At 37.6% G+C, this 16,555-nt stretch overlaps 1 protein-coding gene and 1 non-coding gene across 2 annotated transcripts in view; one reads left to right on the top strand and one right to left on the bottom strand.

Moving 5' to 3' along the window:
* Window positions 1-6,181: 6,181 nt before the first annotated feature.
* Window positions 6,182-16,555, bottom strand: part of RAB39A (RAB39A, member RAS oncogene family) — a 34,748-nt gene continuing 24,374 nt past the window's right edge. Inside the window, exon 2 of the mRNA XM_069554945.1 lies at window positions 6,182-8,936. Coding sequence (XP_069411046.1) covers window positions 8,510-8,936 — 427 coding nt within the window. The 3' untranslated portion in view covers window positions 6,182-8,509. The remainder of the gene's footprint in view (window positions 8,937-16,555) is intronic.
* TRNAY-GUA (transfer RNA tyrosine (anticodon GUA)) lies at window positions 9,654-9,725 on the top strand. The gene has a single exon. It is a non-coding gene; the product is annotated as a tRNA-Tyr (tRNA).

Raw genomic sequence — 16,555 nt, 5'->3', positions numbered from 1 at the left:
CTCACTTACACTATTATTCATGGTGACACTCATATTGTCCTAGTTTTAGCCTCTTCAGATTTGCTTCCAAGTCTCTTTGCTATGTCCACAGTATTCTTTGATAGCTTTTTTACTTTCTGATGTGACAACAACCCAGGGTCATTTTGTTCATTTTCGGCTCCAGACCAAGAATCAGGCATGTCATAAGAGAGCCCTGGCTCGTTTCAGTGCAAAATAGTACTTAGACACCAGATTCTGGATGTTGGTGGGTGTGGGAAGGACTGAGAGCAACTGATTTAGTCATTGTGACACCTATATTTTAAAAATTCAGTAAATGAAAATGTGGTAAGCTCAACAATAGAACAATAATCAATGAAACTGAAGTCTGGAAACAACTTTTATATAGACATAGACAGTGCTAAAATACAGAAATATAAATCTATGTGATAAAGATGGCAATTCAGATGTTTGGACAAAGGAAGGAATGACATTGGAACAATGGATTATTTAGACTAAATATTCAGAAATAAATTCCTATGTCATACCATCATGTATAGGTTAAGTTCAGATATGTAAAAGAATAAACATCAAAAGCAAAATGTAGGAGAGTATTTTATAACTTGGGGTCAGGGAAGAAATTCCTACCCAAGACAGAAATTCTAGAAAACACAAAAGAAAACAAAAATTTTACAACAAAAGATACCATGCTGCTGCTAAGTCGCATCAGTCGTGTCCGACTCTGTGTGACCCCACAGACGGCAGCCCACCAGGCTCCCCCGTCCCTGGGATTCTCCAGGCAAGAACACTGGAGTGGGTTGCCATTTCCTTCTCCAATGCATGAAAGTGAAGGCACTCAGTTGTGTCTGACTCTTAGTGACCCCATGGACTGCAGCCTACCAGGCTTCTCCGTTCATGGGATTTTCCAGGCAAGAGTACTGGAGTGGGTTGCCATTTCCTTCTCCAAAGATACCACAAGCAAGTAGTAACTGGTTGGAAGAAAGTAACTTTAACATACAAAACAGAAGACTTCCCTGGTGGTTCAGGATAAGGGTCTGTGCTCCCAATGCAGGGGGTTTGGGTTCCATCCCTGGTTGGGGAACTAAGATTCCACATACTGTAGATAAGCCCGTGCCCTGCAACTAGAGAAGTTTGTGTGCCACAATGAAGACCCAGAGCAGCCAAAATCAATTAAAAACAAATAATTTCTATTTTTTCTAATTTTCTATTCCTATAATTTCTTTTCTAAAGAAAGCTTTACTTAAAAAACAGTAAGAAAAATTCTAATAATCCAATTGAAAAAGAATATCAGTAGGTAATTCACCAAAGAAAAAATCAATGATCAATAAATTTATGAAGGCTGCTCAGCCTCAGGACAGAAAAATGCAAATTAAAATGAGAAAAATTTTTTTTCCACTATTTAGTATTAATAAAGATGTGAGGGGAACAAATTTTTTTGGCTGTGTCATGCAGCTTGTGCCATGTAGCTTAGTTCCCCAACCAGGGACTGAACCTAGGCCCTTGCAGCAGAAGTGCTGAGTCCTAACCGCTGGACTTCCAGGGAATTACCAACAGATGTTGTTTTACTTTCTTTTTTGAGACTATCATTGACTTCTTTTTAAATGAAATTTGGCAACAGCTACTGAAAAATGTGCAATGCCCTTTGACCGAGCAAGGACACTTTTAGGAATCTATCATATAAACTACCCACACATTTGCACCAAAATATGTTCACTGATATGTTCATTGTAACATTATTTATAGAAGAAAAATTGGAAGTAATATAAATTTCTATTAAAAGTAGATATAATTCCCTTTATATTGTGGTACTCTATGAAGCTGTCAAAGAGAAAAATCAATGTATGTCAACAGAAAGAGATTTCCAAGATCCTTATTATGTGTAAAAAGCAAGTAACAGAATAATTTAAGTGAATTTCATTTATGTAGTCCCTCCTCCACTGTATATGTGTGTATAGCATGTGTAAATACATAAGAAAATGACATGAAGGATACACATAAAATTGTGAACAGTTATTTTCTCTTCAAGAATGGAATTGACCTAGGATAAAAGGAGTCTTTCATTTTCTACTTTATTTATCTCCCTTCTTATATATATATATTTCTTTTTACATTACTAAGAGGAAATAAATTAAATATTGATGTAATTATTTTCAGAAATGAGTCTAACAGTGATTCTTCTGTCACCACTCTATTTTTCTATATTTTCCAAATTTTGTACAATTAGCTAGTATTCATTACATAATGGGAACACTTCTGTTAAAATGTGTGTGTGTTTGTCGCTCAGTCAAATCTGTCTGACTGTCTGCAAACCCACAGCCTGCCAGGCTCCTCTGTCCATGGAATTCTTCAGGCAGGAATACTGGAGTGGGTTGCCATTTCCTTCTCCAGGGCATCTTCCTGATCCAGGGATCAAACCCAGGTTTCCTACATTGCAGGCAGATTCTTTACAGTCTGAGCCATCAGGGAAGCCCAAAATGATGGTACTACCTTAGAAATATTATGCTAATTGAAAGAAGTCAGTCATCGAAGACCACATATGATACTATTCCATCTATATGAAATGTACACTATAGCCAAATATAGGGACACAAAGTAGATTAGTGTTTGTTTAGGACTCTGGTAGTGTGGGGTGGGGAGGGTATTGGGAGTGACAGCTAGAGAGTACAGAATTTCCTTTTTCAGGTGACACAAATGTTTGAAACTGATTGCAGTGATGACCGCACAATTTTGAGTGTACTAAAAACCATTTAACTGTACATCTTAAGTGGGTTTTGTATGTAAACTATGTCAGTAAAGCTGTTACCAAAATATCTTTTAAAAAACAATGCTGATAACCATTTTATATATAACTAAGAAGTCCAATCCTTTGACCTACAGCTCTTAGCACAGAGTGCATGTGTACTGTTCCTGGTGATGACTTCCCAGAACTGCTTTAGAGACATGACGGCCTCTGATCATTCAAGCACCTGTCCATCTGGTCAGATGCTGGGATCGCCAACAATCCTTGTTAGAGCGTTCTTCCCTGACTCCAAGAATCAGACCAGTAAGATAGCCATTATTAACAATTAGTTCCTGGCACATCACAGGGATTAAAACTGGCTTCATGGCAAGTTTGTAGTTAAAAGAATTATCCTAAAAATAAAATAAAAATTACAGGTGACATTTATCAAGTGCTTACTATGTACCAATCATTGTTGTAAATATTTTACATGTAAAACTGTTTATGTATGCTGAAGTTAAGAAAATTTTGTGTGGTTTAACAGCTCAATTCAAAATCTAATAAGTTCCTACTACGTGAGAGGCTGAAGCATGACAAAGATGAACCAACTACAAAAAAGTCACAAATTCTGAAATATCTGTTAAAGTGAGGTGGATGATCATGATCCCTTTTCTGCAATTCTGAAATCCAAAACACGCTGAAAATCATAAATTCTTTTGATAACTCATTTGGCAACAAAAATTTGACCTGACCTGGTTATTGATAAACTTGACTTTTTAGTGTGAATATTCATACATCTTGCTGCATATATATTAATGCTTGATTATACTGTTCTACCCCACACTCCATCAAGGTATTCTGTAATATATTAGAGACTTCAGATCTCAGATTCTTATTCATACTTCACTTGTGAATAAATACACACATGTATTTAGTAGTTGCTTCTGCTTTAAAAGCACTGCTAAAGATGGCGCATGAAAAATAGATAATGTAACAATCGTGACAATGAGTTCTCATTCTCATTCTTTTTATTCATTATTTAAAATCAAATAACATACTTCAAAAACTTTATGCCATATCTTTCTTCCATTGGCTGTCATTCTGAAAAAATTGCAAGAGAAATTGTAGCAAAACATGTTTGTTCCTCCATGGAATATATAAACTAAAACTAAGTATACGGATCCCACATTAAATAGGATTAACTCAGCATAATAATCATCAATTAATAGTCACTGAATGTCACATAGATAATGTTTTAGGCACTATTAAAAAAATGATGAAAAATGTACCCAGAGACATACCAACAAGGAACACCAGTTTTTTAATATCTTTAAATTTTTTAAAAAATATTTATTCTATATCATAATGATGTGAATTAGATTGTATAGTAATTGATTAGATTGTCATAGCTCATCACTCATGCGTTATTAAGATTTTGGAAATACCAAGTCATGTAGCAGTTCATTCAGGTTCAGGAGAACAGTTTGTTAGTTATTTTAAGATCAGTTGCTCAGGAAAGTTTAGTGAGAAAACGAATTTAGAAAGATTCTGAAGCAGAGATGGCTGTTTATCAGCTGTGGAATATCCAAAAGTAGGTTCTGATTGGGAATGTATTCTACTATTTTAAAATACTAAGAATCTAACTTTAAAGCCTTAATAGTGTTTATTTTTTCTTAATGATTTCCTTTGCATTTCCAACTGAATCTCTTCAGGCAGTTATTGGGGAACAAATGAGTTAGCTTATCAAACAGGTCTTTAGTCTTTTGAATGCTTCTATGTCATAACTAAGGAAATAGAGTGTACTCTTTTAAGTTGTAGAAGAAACACTATTCAGTCGACCTAAGAAAGAATTGGAAATTTTTATTTGAGCCGAATTTGAGAAATAAAACCTGGGAAGTATATCTCAGAAAGCTCTGAGAACTATTCTACTTGTCATAAGTCAAGGCACAGTTTATATAGTTTTTTGAGACAGAAGGCTGTACATCAAATGACATATCATTAGTGACAGTTTACATAATCCAGGTCTAAGTGTCATCATGGTAGGTAATGTGATCCTTTACAAGACCAAGAAGGAATGTTATCTTTTAAGGAGTTGTCTTTTTGATGCTTGGCCAATGGTGCTCTTAATGATTGAGCAGGTATTCCTGCTGATGAAAGAGATTTGGTTGATGCACAGTGGGGGACAGAGGAGGCCAAAGGGCAGAGAATTCTTTTGTTTAGATTTTTCTTATCTTGCCTTATCTGTGAATTTTATTTCACAAAGTCAAAGGAAACTGTGTTCTTCTTTTTATAATTTCATTTACGTATTTATTTTTGGCTTTGCTAGGTCTTCATTACCATGCATGAAGCCTTCTCTAGTTGAGGTGAGCAGGGGCTACTCTCTAGCTGTTGTGTGTGGGCTTCTCATTTTGGTAGCTCTCTTGTGGAGCACAGGCTCTGGGAAGCAAGGGCTTCAGAAGTTGAGGAGCTTGCGCTCAGTAATTGCATCTCGCAGGTTCTAGAGTGTGGGTTCAGTAGTTGTGGCACATGGGCTTAGTTGCCCTGCGGCATGTGGGATCTTCCTGGATCAGGGATGGAATCAGTGTCCCTTGCAGCGCAAGGCAGACTTTTAACCCAACTAGACCACCAAGGAAGCCTGAAGCTTTGTTCTTAATTTAACCAATGGCAATATAAAATCTGACAAAAGCAGCACTAAGATGATTTTATTAATTCACAGATTCAGTTTTTTCATGATGTAAAGTTGGATAAAAAGACTGCCAAAGTTATCTTAACAATAATAGAAATGACTGCTTTGATTGCTACCAAATCAAACCAACTAACCAACCAAACAAACAAACCGAAACTGCTTTGAAGCTTTGGGAAACCTAGAGTAAACTCCCAAGTTTCCAGGCTCAAAAACTCTTGTTTGCTACTACCGTGTATATAAAGGCCACATTTACACACTCCACACTCCAATTACATAATCATTTTGGCTTAAGCTTACCATTTAATGAAACATATCACTACATGCCTGAAAGTGTTAATAATACTCAAGATGAGCAATTTCTGTCAGGGACAAATTTGCTATATGATTGGATAGTTTTTCATTTCTTTTTAATCACATTTAAAATATTTAATAATTAGCTAATTATTAAATTAGCTACATTGTTCACTTTAAAGATTTTAATTTAAGTAAGGTTTAAATTAAGTATTAAATTATATAATTCTAATGTAAAATCGAGTATTTTTGATTTATAAGAACCTTACTCAAAGTATTTTGCCTGGAGCTAATATCTTTACTACATTGGCATTATTATCCATATGCTACATAATGATGTGTAAGAAAATAGGTCAGTTACTTATATGTATAGGGAGATAGGCAGATAAATAGATAAAGATATCTGGCTAAGGTTATAAAGATATTTGGCAATCTGGTATAAGAACTCAAAAATTTCAGCTCCTCTATAATATAACGATTTAGCCCAATTTTAGACTTTGTAGATTCCGTTAGATGACATTTCCCCTTTTATTCAACACATACACACACACCCCCTGACACAGCATGATTATGGAAAGAATATCAACCAAGATATAAGAATTACACTTTGATGCTTGCTTCTGCTTATATGTGATTCTGCTAAGTATCAGCTTTATGGGGCCCTGCATTCCCATTTGTTTCTTTTGATTTCTTAATTTGATTCTAAATCTTGGAACACATCATATGCTTTGAGCAAACATAAGTGCTGTGCCAACATTAGTATTACAAAGGGTATCCACTGAAAGTTAAATCACATTTTATATTTTAGTTGTTTAACTTTACAAATAGCCACAAATAACTGTACTTTACTGTTAAGTATTCACTATGTGAGTTTATGCTACTTTGAACTGATGAAAATTATAAGATTTTAAATTATAACAATAAAACGAGACTACTTCACTTTTGGGGTGACAGTATTGTCTTATCTGCCCACTTATAGTTTGAACTTACTCAGGTAAAATTAATCCAAGGATACCAAGAAAACATTTACAATATATTAAAAAAATTATAGCAATGGTATAATTCATAGTCTCTACAGGCACTATAAAAATACTTACATTAATCTAGAAAGGTACTAGTATTTAAACATTCAAAGAGGCACCAAAACCACATTCAAACATGACTTTTGACTGAATTAAGTCTCGTGGGATTTTCTTGCCTAACATTTCCACTTTAGAGGAGCGGAGTTTCAGGGTAACAGTCTACAGAAATATATCAAGCCAAGAACTGCGCCAGGTCCATGAAAGCATACACCTTCTTTGCTCCTTCTGTGTGGGAGGGAAGGAAGATAACATGGGAAAAATTCTCATCCATTGTAAATATAATAGTATGCCCATCAGCAGTTGATATTGATCTCACATTTGTATAATTCTTTCTCCACTCACAAAACTTTTTTGCATGATTCACTGGATTCCCATAATAATTCCATGAAATACAATTAATGAGGTCATTAGCCTTGTTTTACAGATGAGAAAACTAACAGAAGTTGTTACTTACTTATGTATGAATGCTGGAAAGCAAAGGCAAGCTTAGAACCAGGTTTTCTGATTTCTCATTAAATATTCTTTCTACTATACAAATTTGGTTTTCAAACAAATGAAGCAACTACAGTTAAACAGTAAAGACCTTATGATCCCAAAAAGCAGTTTGTGATCAAGAATGGTTTACAGAACAGAATAGAAACATATACTATAAAATATTTGACATTGTCATAAAAATGTCCCTTTCAGGAGGGGGATTTAATTAACAAGTTAAAAATTAGGAAGCTCAAACATTATCTTATAGCCTTAACTCATTATTTTATTTTTACTTTTACTGATGATGAATGTTATTTCAAACATCTAGTCAATTTTTCTTGCCCCCTAAAATATTTTCTACACTTTCCTTGTATTGAAAATGGGGAAATTTGGAAATTCATTTGAACATAAAAAGCAATTATTAAAAATATTCTACACTTACCTATATTGATAATTTTCACAATAGCTCAAGGTAGACTGGATTTACTTTCTTTGAAAATGTCATCAGTATATAAATTCATTTTTCTTATCTTATTAAGGACAGTATACTACAAAAACAAAACATTTGCTGATAGTGAGCCTTCATTTTGATTTTTACAAATATTTATAATAAAATATTTTGCTGAGATTCTTAGATGTCTCTATAAAACATAAAATTTTCAGGAGCAATAAATGAGAGAACAAAAATTAATATAAAACTTATCTTTTCATGTTCAAGCAAAATTAAGGGAGAATATTTCAGAGAATGGTTAAAAACCTGCCACTTTAAGCAAGAAATTGTTATTTTAGGCCTAGTTAATAACTCTGAGATTGTTTACTTTGTAAATGAACAGTGCACTTTTAAATCCACTTTACTATTTAATATTAATTAATGCTAGAGAATGTAATTCCTGATAAAATCTTTTCAATAGATTATATGTGTGCATAAAACATCCATTTCAAACTATCAAGAAACACGAGTAATATTGACATATTTGGATATTATGGTCAGTTATATGCTAACAAAATGAGAATGAAGGCAATTATGTAGACACTCCAGTTTCCAGAAAATGTTGTCTGCTTTGCTTGATAATTTAGCAAAATACCAATCTGGTAGTTTAACAAGTTAGCATATTGCTCTGAATTAAATACCTTACAAAACAGCATTAGCATGGGTTTATAACTTTTTAAAATGCTTTCATCATATCATTCTGTTGTTAATGTTGGTATTTATCCTGAAATGACACCCAATCTGTTCTTAATTCTTTGGCATGTTTGAAGTCAGCAGAAGCACTCTTTCCTGGGCTTTACTGCTTCCTCAGAAGAATGCACAGTATTTGGAACGAAACCACTTTTAACCCCTTCCCAGCCATCCTGAATACAAATCTCTCCCCTTTTAATAAGTTCATATATGTCTCTTGTCAAGATAGTGAAGGATTCCTCAACATTCGTAGCATCTTTTGCTGAGGTTTCTATATACTTCATACCACAGTCTGCTGACAGTTTTTCAGCTTCTTCCCTTGTAACTTGACGTTGTGAAGCTAAATCACATTTATGTCCCACTAGCAGAAATACAATCTGAAATGGCTGTACGTGCATTTTTGCTTCTTCCAGCCAATCTTTCACATGTTCAAAAGATCGTCGGTTAGTAATGTCAAATACTAAAAATCCACCAACCGAGTTGCGGTAATAAGATCGAGTTATTGATCTGAAAAATAAATAGAAAAAAAGGTTGTAAAAGGACAACTTGTTCTATTTCAAACAATGTAGCACCATAACAAAATCTGAAGATACTTTAAATGTGATTTAACTAGAGTTTATAAATCAAATATGCAGTGTCTCAAGTGAACAAAAAAACTCTATGAAACTAATATGCAAGCCAGTTTCATCCACTGACAATATGAAAGTAGATATTTTTAGACAGACAAATAAGCACTTATATGTCATCTCACACTCAGGATTACTTATTTTTAAATATCTGATAGGATAATTATTACATTACCATGATTAAAAGGATGTATACAGAAAGTTTTGGTTCAGGGCAGAGGTTGCAATGATCTTAAGAATCTTTTCCTATCATTTAGGTCAACAAGCTACTCCTTATATCAGTCAAGGAAGAAGAAACGAGGGCAAACTCGTCATGTCAGTTAGAGGTTTAGTCCTGGGTTAGCCATACCTGTTCAAGAAGCAGGAAATTGTTCAGACACGGGATATGAATCTGAGATGTATGTACTAATGATTATTGGCCTCTACAGATCTAGTCTCTGCTCTCCCGGCCTCAGAAGGCCAACCTTTACAGAAGCTTTCTCAAAACCCTGTGCCCTCTGGGCTGCAGTGGGTTTCAGCTAGCAGGAGGGGGGATCTGCTGGAGACTGGAGGAAAGGGAGGACAGGGTCTTTACCCCTCCCTTTGTCTCTGTCAGGATTCCCTGGTGGCTCAGAGGTTAAAGCATCTGCCTGTAATGCAGGAGTCCTGGGTTCAATCCCTGGGTTGGGAAGATCCCCTGGAAAAGACAATGGCAACCCACTCCAGTATTCTTGCCTGGAGAATCCCATGGACGCAGGAGCCTGGTGGGCTACAGTCCACGGGGTCGCCAAGAGTCAGACACGACTGAGCGACTTCACTTTCACTCTGTCTCTGCCAGGCTGTGATTTGGTAGTGGCTGTTTTCTTCTGCTTCTGGTTGAGGTCGCTGTTGGGTAGTCCCTCTCCCACGGCTCTGCCTCTCAGCAGGTTCTGGCAGTCTCATTCCCTTTCCCTGCCCCTCTGGCCAGGTCATTATAGCTTCCCACTGAATGCTTCACCATTCTTTGCTGGTGCCCTTGACTTGGCCCACATTTCTGGAAATAGTCATCTTCATTAAACTCTTTGCAGTTAACCTTTCAAGTGTGCCATTTGTTTCCTAACTAAATCAAGAGGCAAGATGGCAAGGCCATACATTTTATATTTTTTGCCTTTATGTATGTTGTTTTCTCTACCTAGAATGTCTTTTACACTTTTCTTTGCCTAGCAAACTCCCATTTCTTCTTTAGAGAGTCAGTTAAAAAATCCTATCATATAAAAAGCCTTCCTTGTCACTGTCTTCTCCTCCTCTACCTCTCTTAGGTATTTGTCTAATAACTCCATTGAACCTTTGGCACACTGCCATTATTTATCAATTTTCATAATGTATTGATTGGATTTGTTGGTATGTCTTCTACTTAATGAAGACATAACAACAAATATGTTTTCCTGAGGGCTAAACATATTCCATCTATGTATCTAATTGCCTAACAAGTGATAGATGTACTTTAATATTTGTTTTACTGGATTAATTAATCTTATTGGAGAGGGAACATGTTAAATGTTGTATGAGCTAGAGATCACATAAGTGTCTCAGCTTCCAAGTTGTCAGTGATTTTTTTTTTTTTTTTTTTGGTCAAGCCACATGGCTTGCAGAATCTTAGTTCCCTCGTGGTGGTGGTGGTTTAGTTGTTAACTTGTGTCTGACTCTGCAACCTCACAAACTGTGGCTGGGCCAGGCTCCTCTGTCCATGGGATTTCCCAGGCAAGAACACTGGAGTGGGTTGCCATTTCCTTCTCCAGGGGATCTTCCCAATCCAGGGATTGAGCCTGTATCTCCTGCTTGGCAGGTAGATTCTTTACCATTGAGCCACCTGGAAAGTCCTTAGTTCCCTGACCAGGGATCAAACCTGGGACTCCTGTAGTGGAAGCATGGAGTCCTAAACACTGCACCGTTAGGGAATTACCCAAGTTGTCAGTGATCTTAAGCATTCAGATCATCCTTAAGCAAGTGTTCCCATTACTTGCCTGAGGCACCAAAGATATTTGTGAAGGGTCAGTAATTTTACATACCTTCTTTATCCTTATTGCTGAAATCACAGCTCAGTTCAGAGTCTGGATACCACAAGCACAATTTGTTGAAGAAAGATTACCTCCCCTCTGCATATCTCCTGCCTGCCCTTCTCCTTGGAATTCCTAATAGAGAGGCTCTTAAGTGACTCCTTAAAAAAACCTCTTTCAAGGATTACTGTACCATACAGTTGGAAACAGTAAGAAAAAACTTCCCCTATCATTGTGTGAGTGCTAAGTTGCTTCAGTCATGTTCAATTCTTTGTAACCCTATGGACTGCAGTCCACCTGGCTGCTCTGTTCATTGGATTCTCCAGGCAAGAATACTGGGGTAGGTTGCCATACCCTTCTCCAGGGGATCTTCCAGACTCAAGGACTGAAGCTGCAACTTCTGCATTTGTAGGTGAGCTCTTTACCACTAGCACGACCTGGGAAGCACACTCCTATTACCACTGGCAGGCTATAAATAATGCAGTTCATTTAAGTTGGTGCTGTTCTTTTTTTAATTTTGAGGGATAACGAATTTGTTATTGTTTTGCTGCTCATCTATATACACTGGACTTTAGGCAGATGTGCAGGGCTCCCCAGGTGGCGCTAGTGGTAAAGAACCCACCTGCCAATGCAGGATACCTAAGAGACAGGGGTTTGATCTCTGGGTCTGGAAGATCTCCTGGAGGAGGGAATGGCTATCTACTCCAGTATTCTTGCCTGGAGAATCCCACGGACAGTGGAGCCTGGCAGGTCAAGGTCCATAGGGTTGCAAAGAGTCGAACACAACTGAAGTGACTTAGCACGTAGTATCTTAAGGGAAACCTAAATAAGGCTGATATTAGACTGAAAGCTTTCACTTACTCAGAACCAAGTCTGTATTACTCTCCATTTGCCAATTAATTTACTACCAGTATAATTTAAAACAATATGTCTTTTAAAAACAATTTTATTTATTTATTTTTATTGTTTACTTTTGACTCTGCTGGGTTTTTGTTCCTGCATGTGGCTTTCTCTAGTTGCAGCAGGTCGGGACTGGAGCGGTGCATGGGCTCCTTGCTGTGGTGTTTTATCTCGTTGCTGAGCATGGACTCTAGGGTACATGGGCTTCAGTAGTTGAGGCATGTGAGTTCCGAAGCTGCAGCTCTTGGGCTCCACAGCACAGGCTCAATAGTTGTGGCACGTAGGCTTAGTTGCTTTACAGCATGTGGGATCTTCCTGGGTCAGGGATCAAACCTATGTCTCTTCAGTGAGCAGGTGGATTCTTTGAGCCACCAGGGAAGCCCAAACCAACATGCTTTTGTGGTTAAAAACTCAACACTGTTTAGGATTGGAGGATACGTGCACCCGTGGCTGATTCATGTTGATGTATGGCAAAAACCACCACAATATTGTAAAGTAATTAGCCTCCAATTAAAATAAATAAATTAATTAAAAAAACTCAACACTGAAATTCTTGTCTATTAGGCAGAGGCATGTCTTACACTGTAGGAAATGCTATATATTCTAGCACTCTGTATTTAATTTTGAAAACATATTTGGAATACTAGCTGGCAAATCATTCCATAGAATAAAATAATAGCAAAATATATGTAACATATTCTATAAAACAGCCCTTATTAATAATTAGTTGAAATAAAAGGCCTCAATAGGACATCTGCCTTTTTCAATATACTAACTTGATCTCCAGTTTGTATCTGGATATTAGTTTTAGAATTCTGATACAGTTAGGCTTCAAATTCAGAATTAGTTGTCCTGAGAAGTAGGGTTTTCCTTAAAATAATTGGGTATCCCTGCTGTCAATTATTTAGGGGAAGAGACAAGCCTCAAGACTGAAAAACAGAACTTGAGAACCAGGTCTTACAGAGATGATGAGGGGGCATCTATCTTTCTCTGGAAGTTCCTCTCTTAGGTTGAGACACATAGGTCTTCAGAATGTCTTAAAGGTGTTTTAAGGAGGCAGGGAATAAACCCTAAAAGAACTAGGTAGATAGGTCTTCCTGTAAAGAATCCAAGAGTTGTAAGGAATGAAGAGTAACAATTTTTTTTAAGCAACATCTTTTGCATGTTATTTTATATCTATTTCCTTCTGAGCTTTGAAAGTCTCATTGAATGAATAAATGATTTAAAGAAAGCCTGAGGAAGGTTTCACTGGACAATTACAGGCATGACATTTTAGAATACAGACATGTCCTCTTTGTCAAGAGCAATTATGCTTTTGAGAAATAGTTCTTGGCTTAAAACCTGGCTTTGATAGAGATTAACAAACAACAGGTGTCTGTGCAATCCGAGTGCTCATCAAGAGCCAGGTGTTCTGATTCATAGGCAGGAACTATGTCATCAAACCCAAGTCATATATACAGGCAGGAATAGAGGTGGAACCTGAGGGGACCTGGAGCAACACGGCTCACACATCCAGCATGTCTACTTCTGCAACACCCTCTCAACCTATGGGCTTATGTGGACTTCCCCTATAATCAGAGGGAAAAAAATTCAAGTCTGCCTTACAGATGGCTCTAAATAATATGTTCGCATCAGTCAATTCCACTCAATACTGGAAAGAAGAAATCCTTCCATTTCTTCCAAAGGAGAAATCCTCCATAAAGAGGAACTTTTACCAGAGGAAGAGATGGAGAGGTGTATGTTAAGGACCTACATCAATTCATGAGCAGAGGCTAAGGGTTAGGTATGTTGGAAAAAACAAAATCAGAAGATTGATAATAAGGATATTTGGGAAGTGTGGATGGGTTTTGAGTATGCAAATACTGTATCCAATGTGAATATTTACCAAAAGCCTCCTCTGTGAAGGAGTTCTTAATAATCGGCTAAACAAAATGTCCTGTCCTGCACTCATCAGTCAGTATTTTTATCCTATTTTGGACTCAAAGTGATCGTGGTAGCAGGCTGACTGGGCTCAACACAGACTTTCTTGTATCTCAACTTTAATAGCTTAATACTCAATTTTCTAGCAGTTAATGGTATCTTGAATATGGTACCTTTCCTGGGAAAACCATCAAAAAGGGGACACTGATATGTTCTCACTGTAAAAGACATTTAACATGGACTCAAGCCTTGCTAGCACCACCATCCATGAACTTATGGAATGCCTTATACAAAGTCATGATATCTCACACTTTGCTACAGACCAAAAGGTTTCAGTTAACAGAGGAAGAAATGGGCTGATTCCACAAGATTTGATGATCTTATGTCACTATCGCCTAGAGGCATACACCTATAAAACTGTGGAATGGATTATTAAGACCCAATTATGTTAACAGATATACACACACACATATATATAATAGATAAATAAAAAGTTTATCTATTTGTTTAGATAAACTTCCCTGGTGGCACAGTGGATAAGAATCTGCCTGCTATGCAGGGGACATGGATTCAATCCCTGGTCCAGGAAAATTCCACAAGCCGAGGAGCAACCAAGCCCATGTGCCACAATTACTGAGCCCACATGCTACAGCTACTGAAGCCCATGTACCTAGAGCCTGTGCTCGGCAACAAGAGAAGCCACTGCAATGAGGAGCCTGTGTGCTGCAACAAAGGGTAGCCTCTGCTTGCCACGACTAGAGAAAGCCTGGGCAAAGCAACAAAGGCCCAGCACAGCCAAAAGTAAACAAAATATTCAATATGCATTACCATAATCTAAGTGGAAAAGAATCTGAAAAAGAACACATACACAACCCCCAACCCACCCCCTTCCGACACACACACATAAAAAAACTGAATCAACTTGCTGTACACCTGAAACTAACACTGTAAATCAACTTTAATTAAAAAAAAGATTCAGTTATGCTCATGCCCAGGAGTTGACACCCTGTAAAATTTTAGCATGATCCTTCAGGATGTATATGTTCTAAGCTAGTGAGGAATACAGTAGGTAGTGATTTTTTCCCCATAAAAAGATGCTGTGGTGTGGGAAACAAAGGGTAAAAGTGGGGTGACGGTACCTTTTACAATTACACTTAATGAGTCACTAACATTTTTTGTTGCTTCTAATCTCTGTGACTCTGAACTCTGCTGATATAAAGGTTTTAGTATCCAAGGGAGAAACGCTTTCGCTAGAGAACCTCGTGACACTTCTATTGAATTTGTAGCTGAGACTGCCAACTGTCCATTCAGGGTTTCTTATGGCAATGGGTGAAAAGGCAAAAAAAGCGGCAACAGTATCATGGGGACCACACTGGCCTCTTATGGTTCTCGCCCTGGGATCTTTGGGTTCATTCCAAGCCTGGTCCCCAGCTATCCTGTCAAGGCTCTGTGACTCAGACATGCTTCCAGTAGCTTTTGTTTTTTATTAAAGTCCTCAAATTGATTTGCTGCTGGCAACCAAAGATCTGATTGATAGATACCACAGATATTTTGTAGGAAAGAATGATGCAAAACAAAGTTACAAACATAAACTTTCAACATAGCTTTATGAAGCCAAAATTCATTCATTAAAAACAATTTTGGTAAAAAACACATGAGATTTACTCTCTTAACAACTTTAAAGTATACAGTATTGTTAACTCTAAGCACAATGTTGTACAACAGATTCTCTAGAACTTTTTCATCTTGCATGACTGATACTTCCATTCTCATTGAATAGCTATTTCTTATTTCCTACTCTCTCCCCCATGCCCAGCCCTAACAACCACCATTCTGCTTTCTGCATTTGTGAGTCTGACTTCTGCAAATACCTCATATAAGTGGAATCATGCAGTATTTGTCCCTGTGTGACTGGCTTATTTTGCTGCAGGAAAATGGGGAGCAAGAGGTCAGTCATGTCCCAGGTCTCAGGTGAGCCCCTGAGACAGGCCACCAAGTAAGTGTCCTTGGCAGGGAAGAATTCAAGAGTAAGCCATAATAAAGTGAAAACAAGTTTTTCTGGGAGATACACACTACAGAGATGAAGTGTGGGCCATCTAAAAAGTCAAGAGGCCCTGTATAAATGGGGTGGTTAGTTTTTATGGGCTGGGTAATTACATATGCTAACAAGTAGGAGGATTATTCCAATTCTTTCAGGGAAGGGACAAGGATTTCCAGGAGTTGGACCACTGCCCACTTTTTGGTCTTTTATGATCAGTTTGGGAATTTTCATGGCACCTGTGGGTATGTCATTTAGCATGCTGCTGCTCCTGCTGCTGCTGCTAAGTCGTTTCAGTCGTGTCCGACTCTGTGCGACCCCATAGACAGCAGCCCACCAGGCTCCCCCGTCCCTGGGATTCTCCAGGCAAGAACACTGGAGTGGGTTGCCATTTCCTTCTCCAATGCATGGAAGTGAAAAGTGAAAGTGAAATCGCTCAGTTGTGTCCGACCCTCAAAGACCCCATGGCCTGCAGCCTACCAGGCTCCTCCGTCCATGGGATTTTCCAGGCGAGTAGGGTGCCATCGCCTTCTCCGATTTAGCATGCTACTATATAACAATGAGCATAAAATGAGGCTTAAAGTCAACTGGAGTAAAATCTTCTGCAATCTTGGGCCTAGCTGGTTC

This window comes from Ovis canadensis, chromosome 15, assembly GCF_042477335.2.
Source record: "Ovis canadensis isolate MfBH-ARS-UI-01 breed Bighorn chromosome 15, ARS-UI_OviCan_v2, whole genome shotgun sequence".
NCBI classification, from domain to species: Eukaryota; Metazoa; Chordata; class Mammalia; order Artiodactyla; family Bovidae; genus Ovis; species Ovis canadensis.
This window is presented reverse-complemented; position numbering and strand designations above follow the sequence as displayed.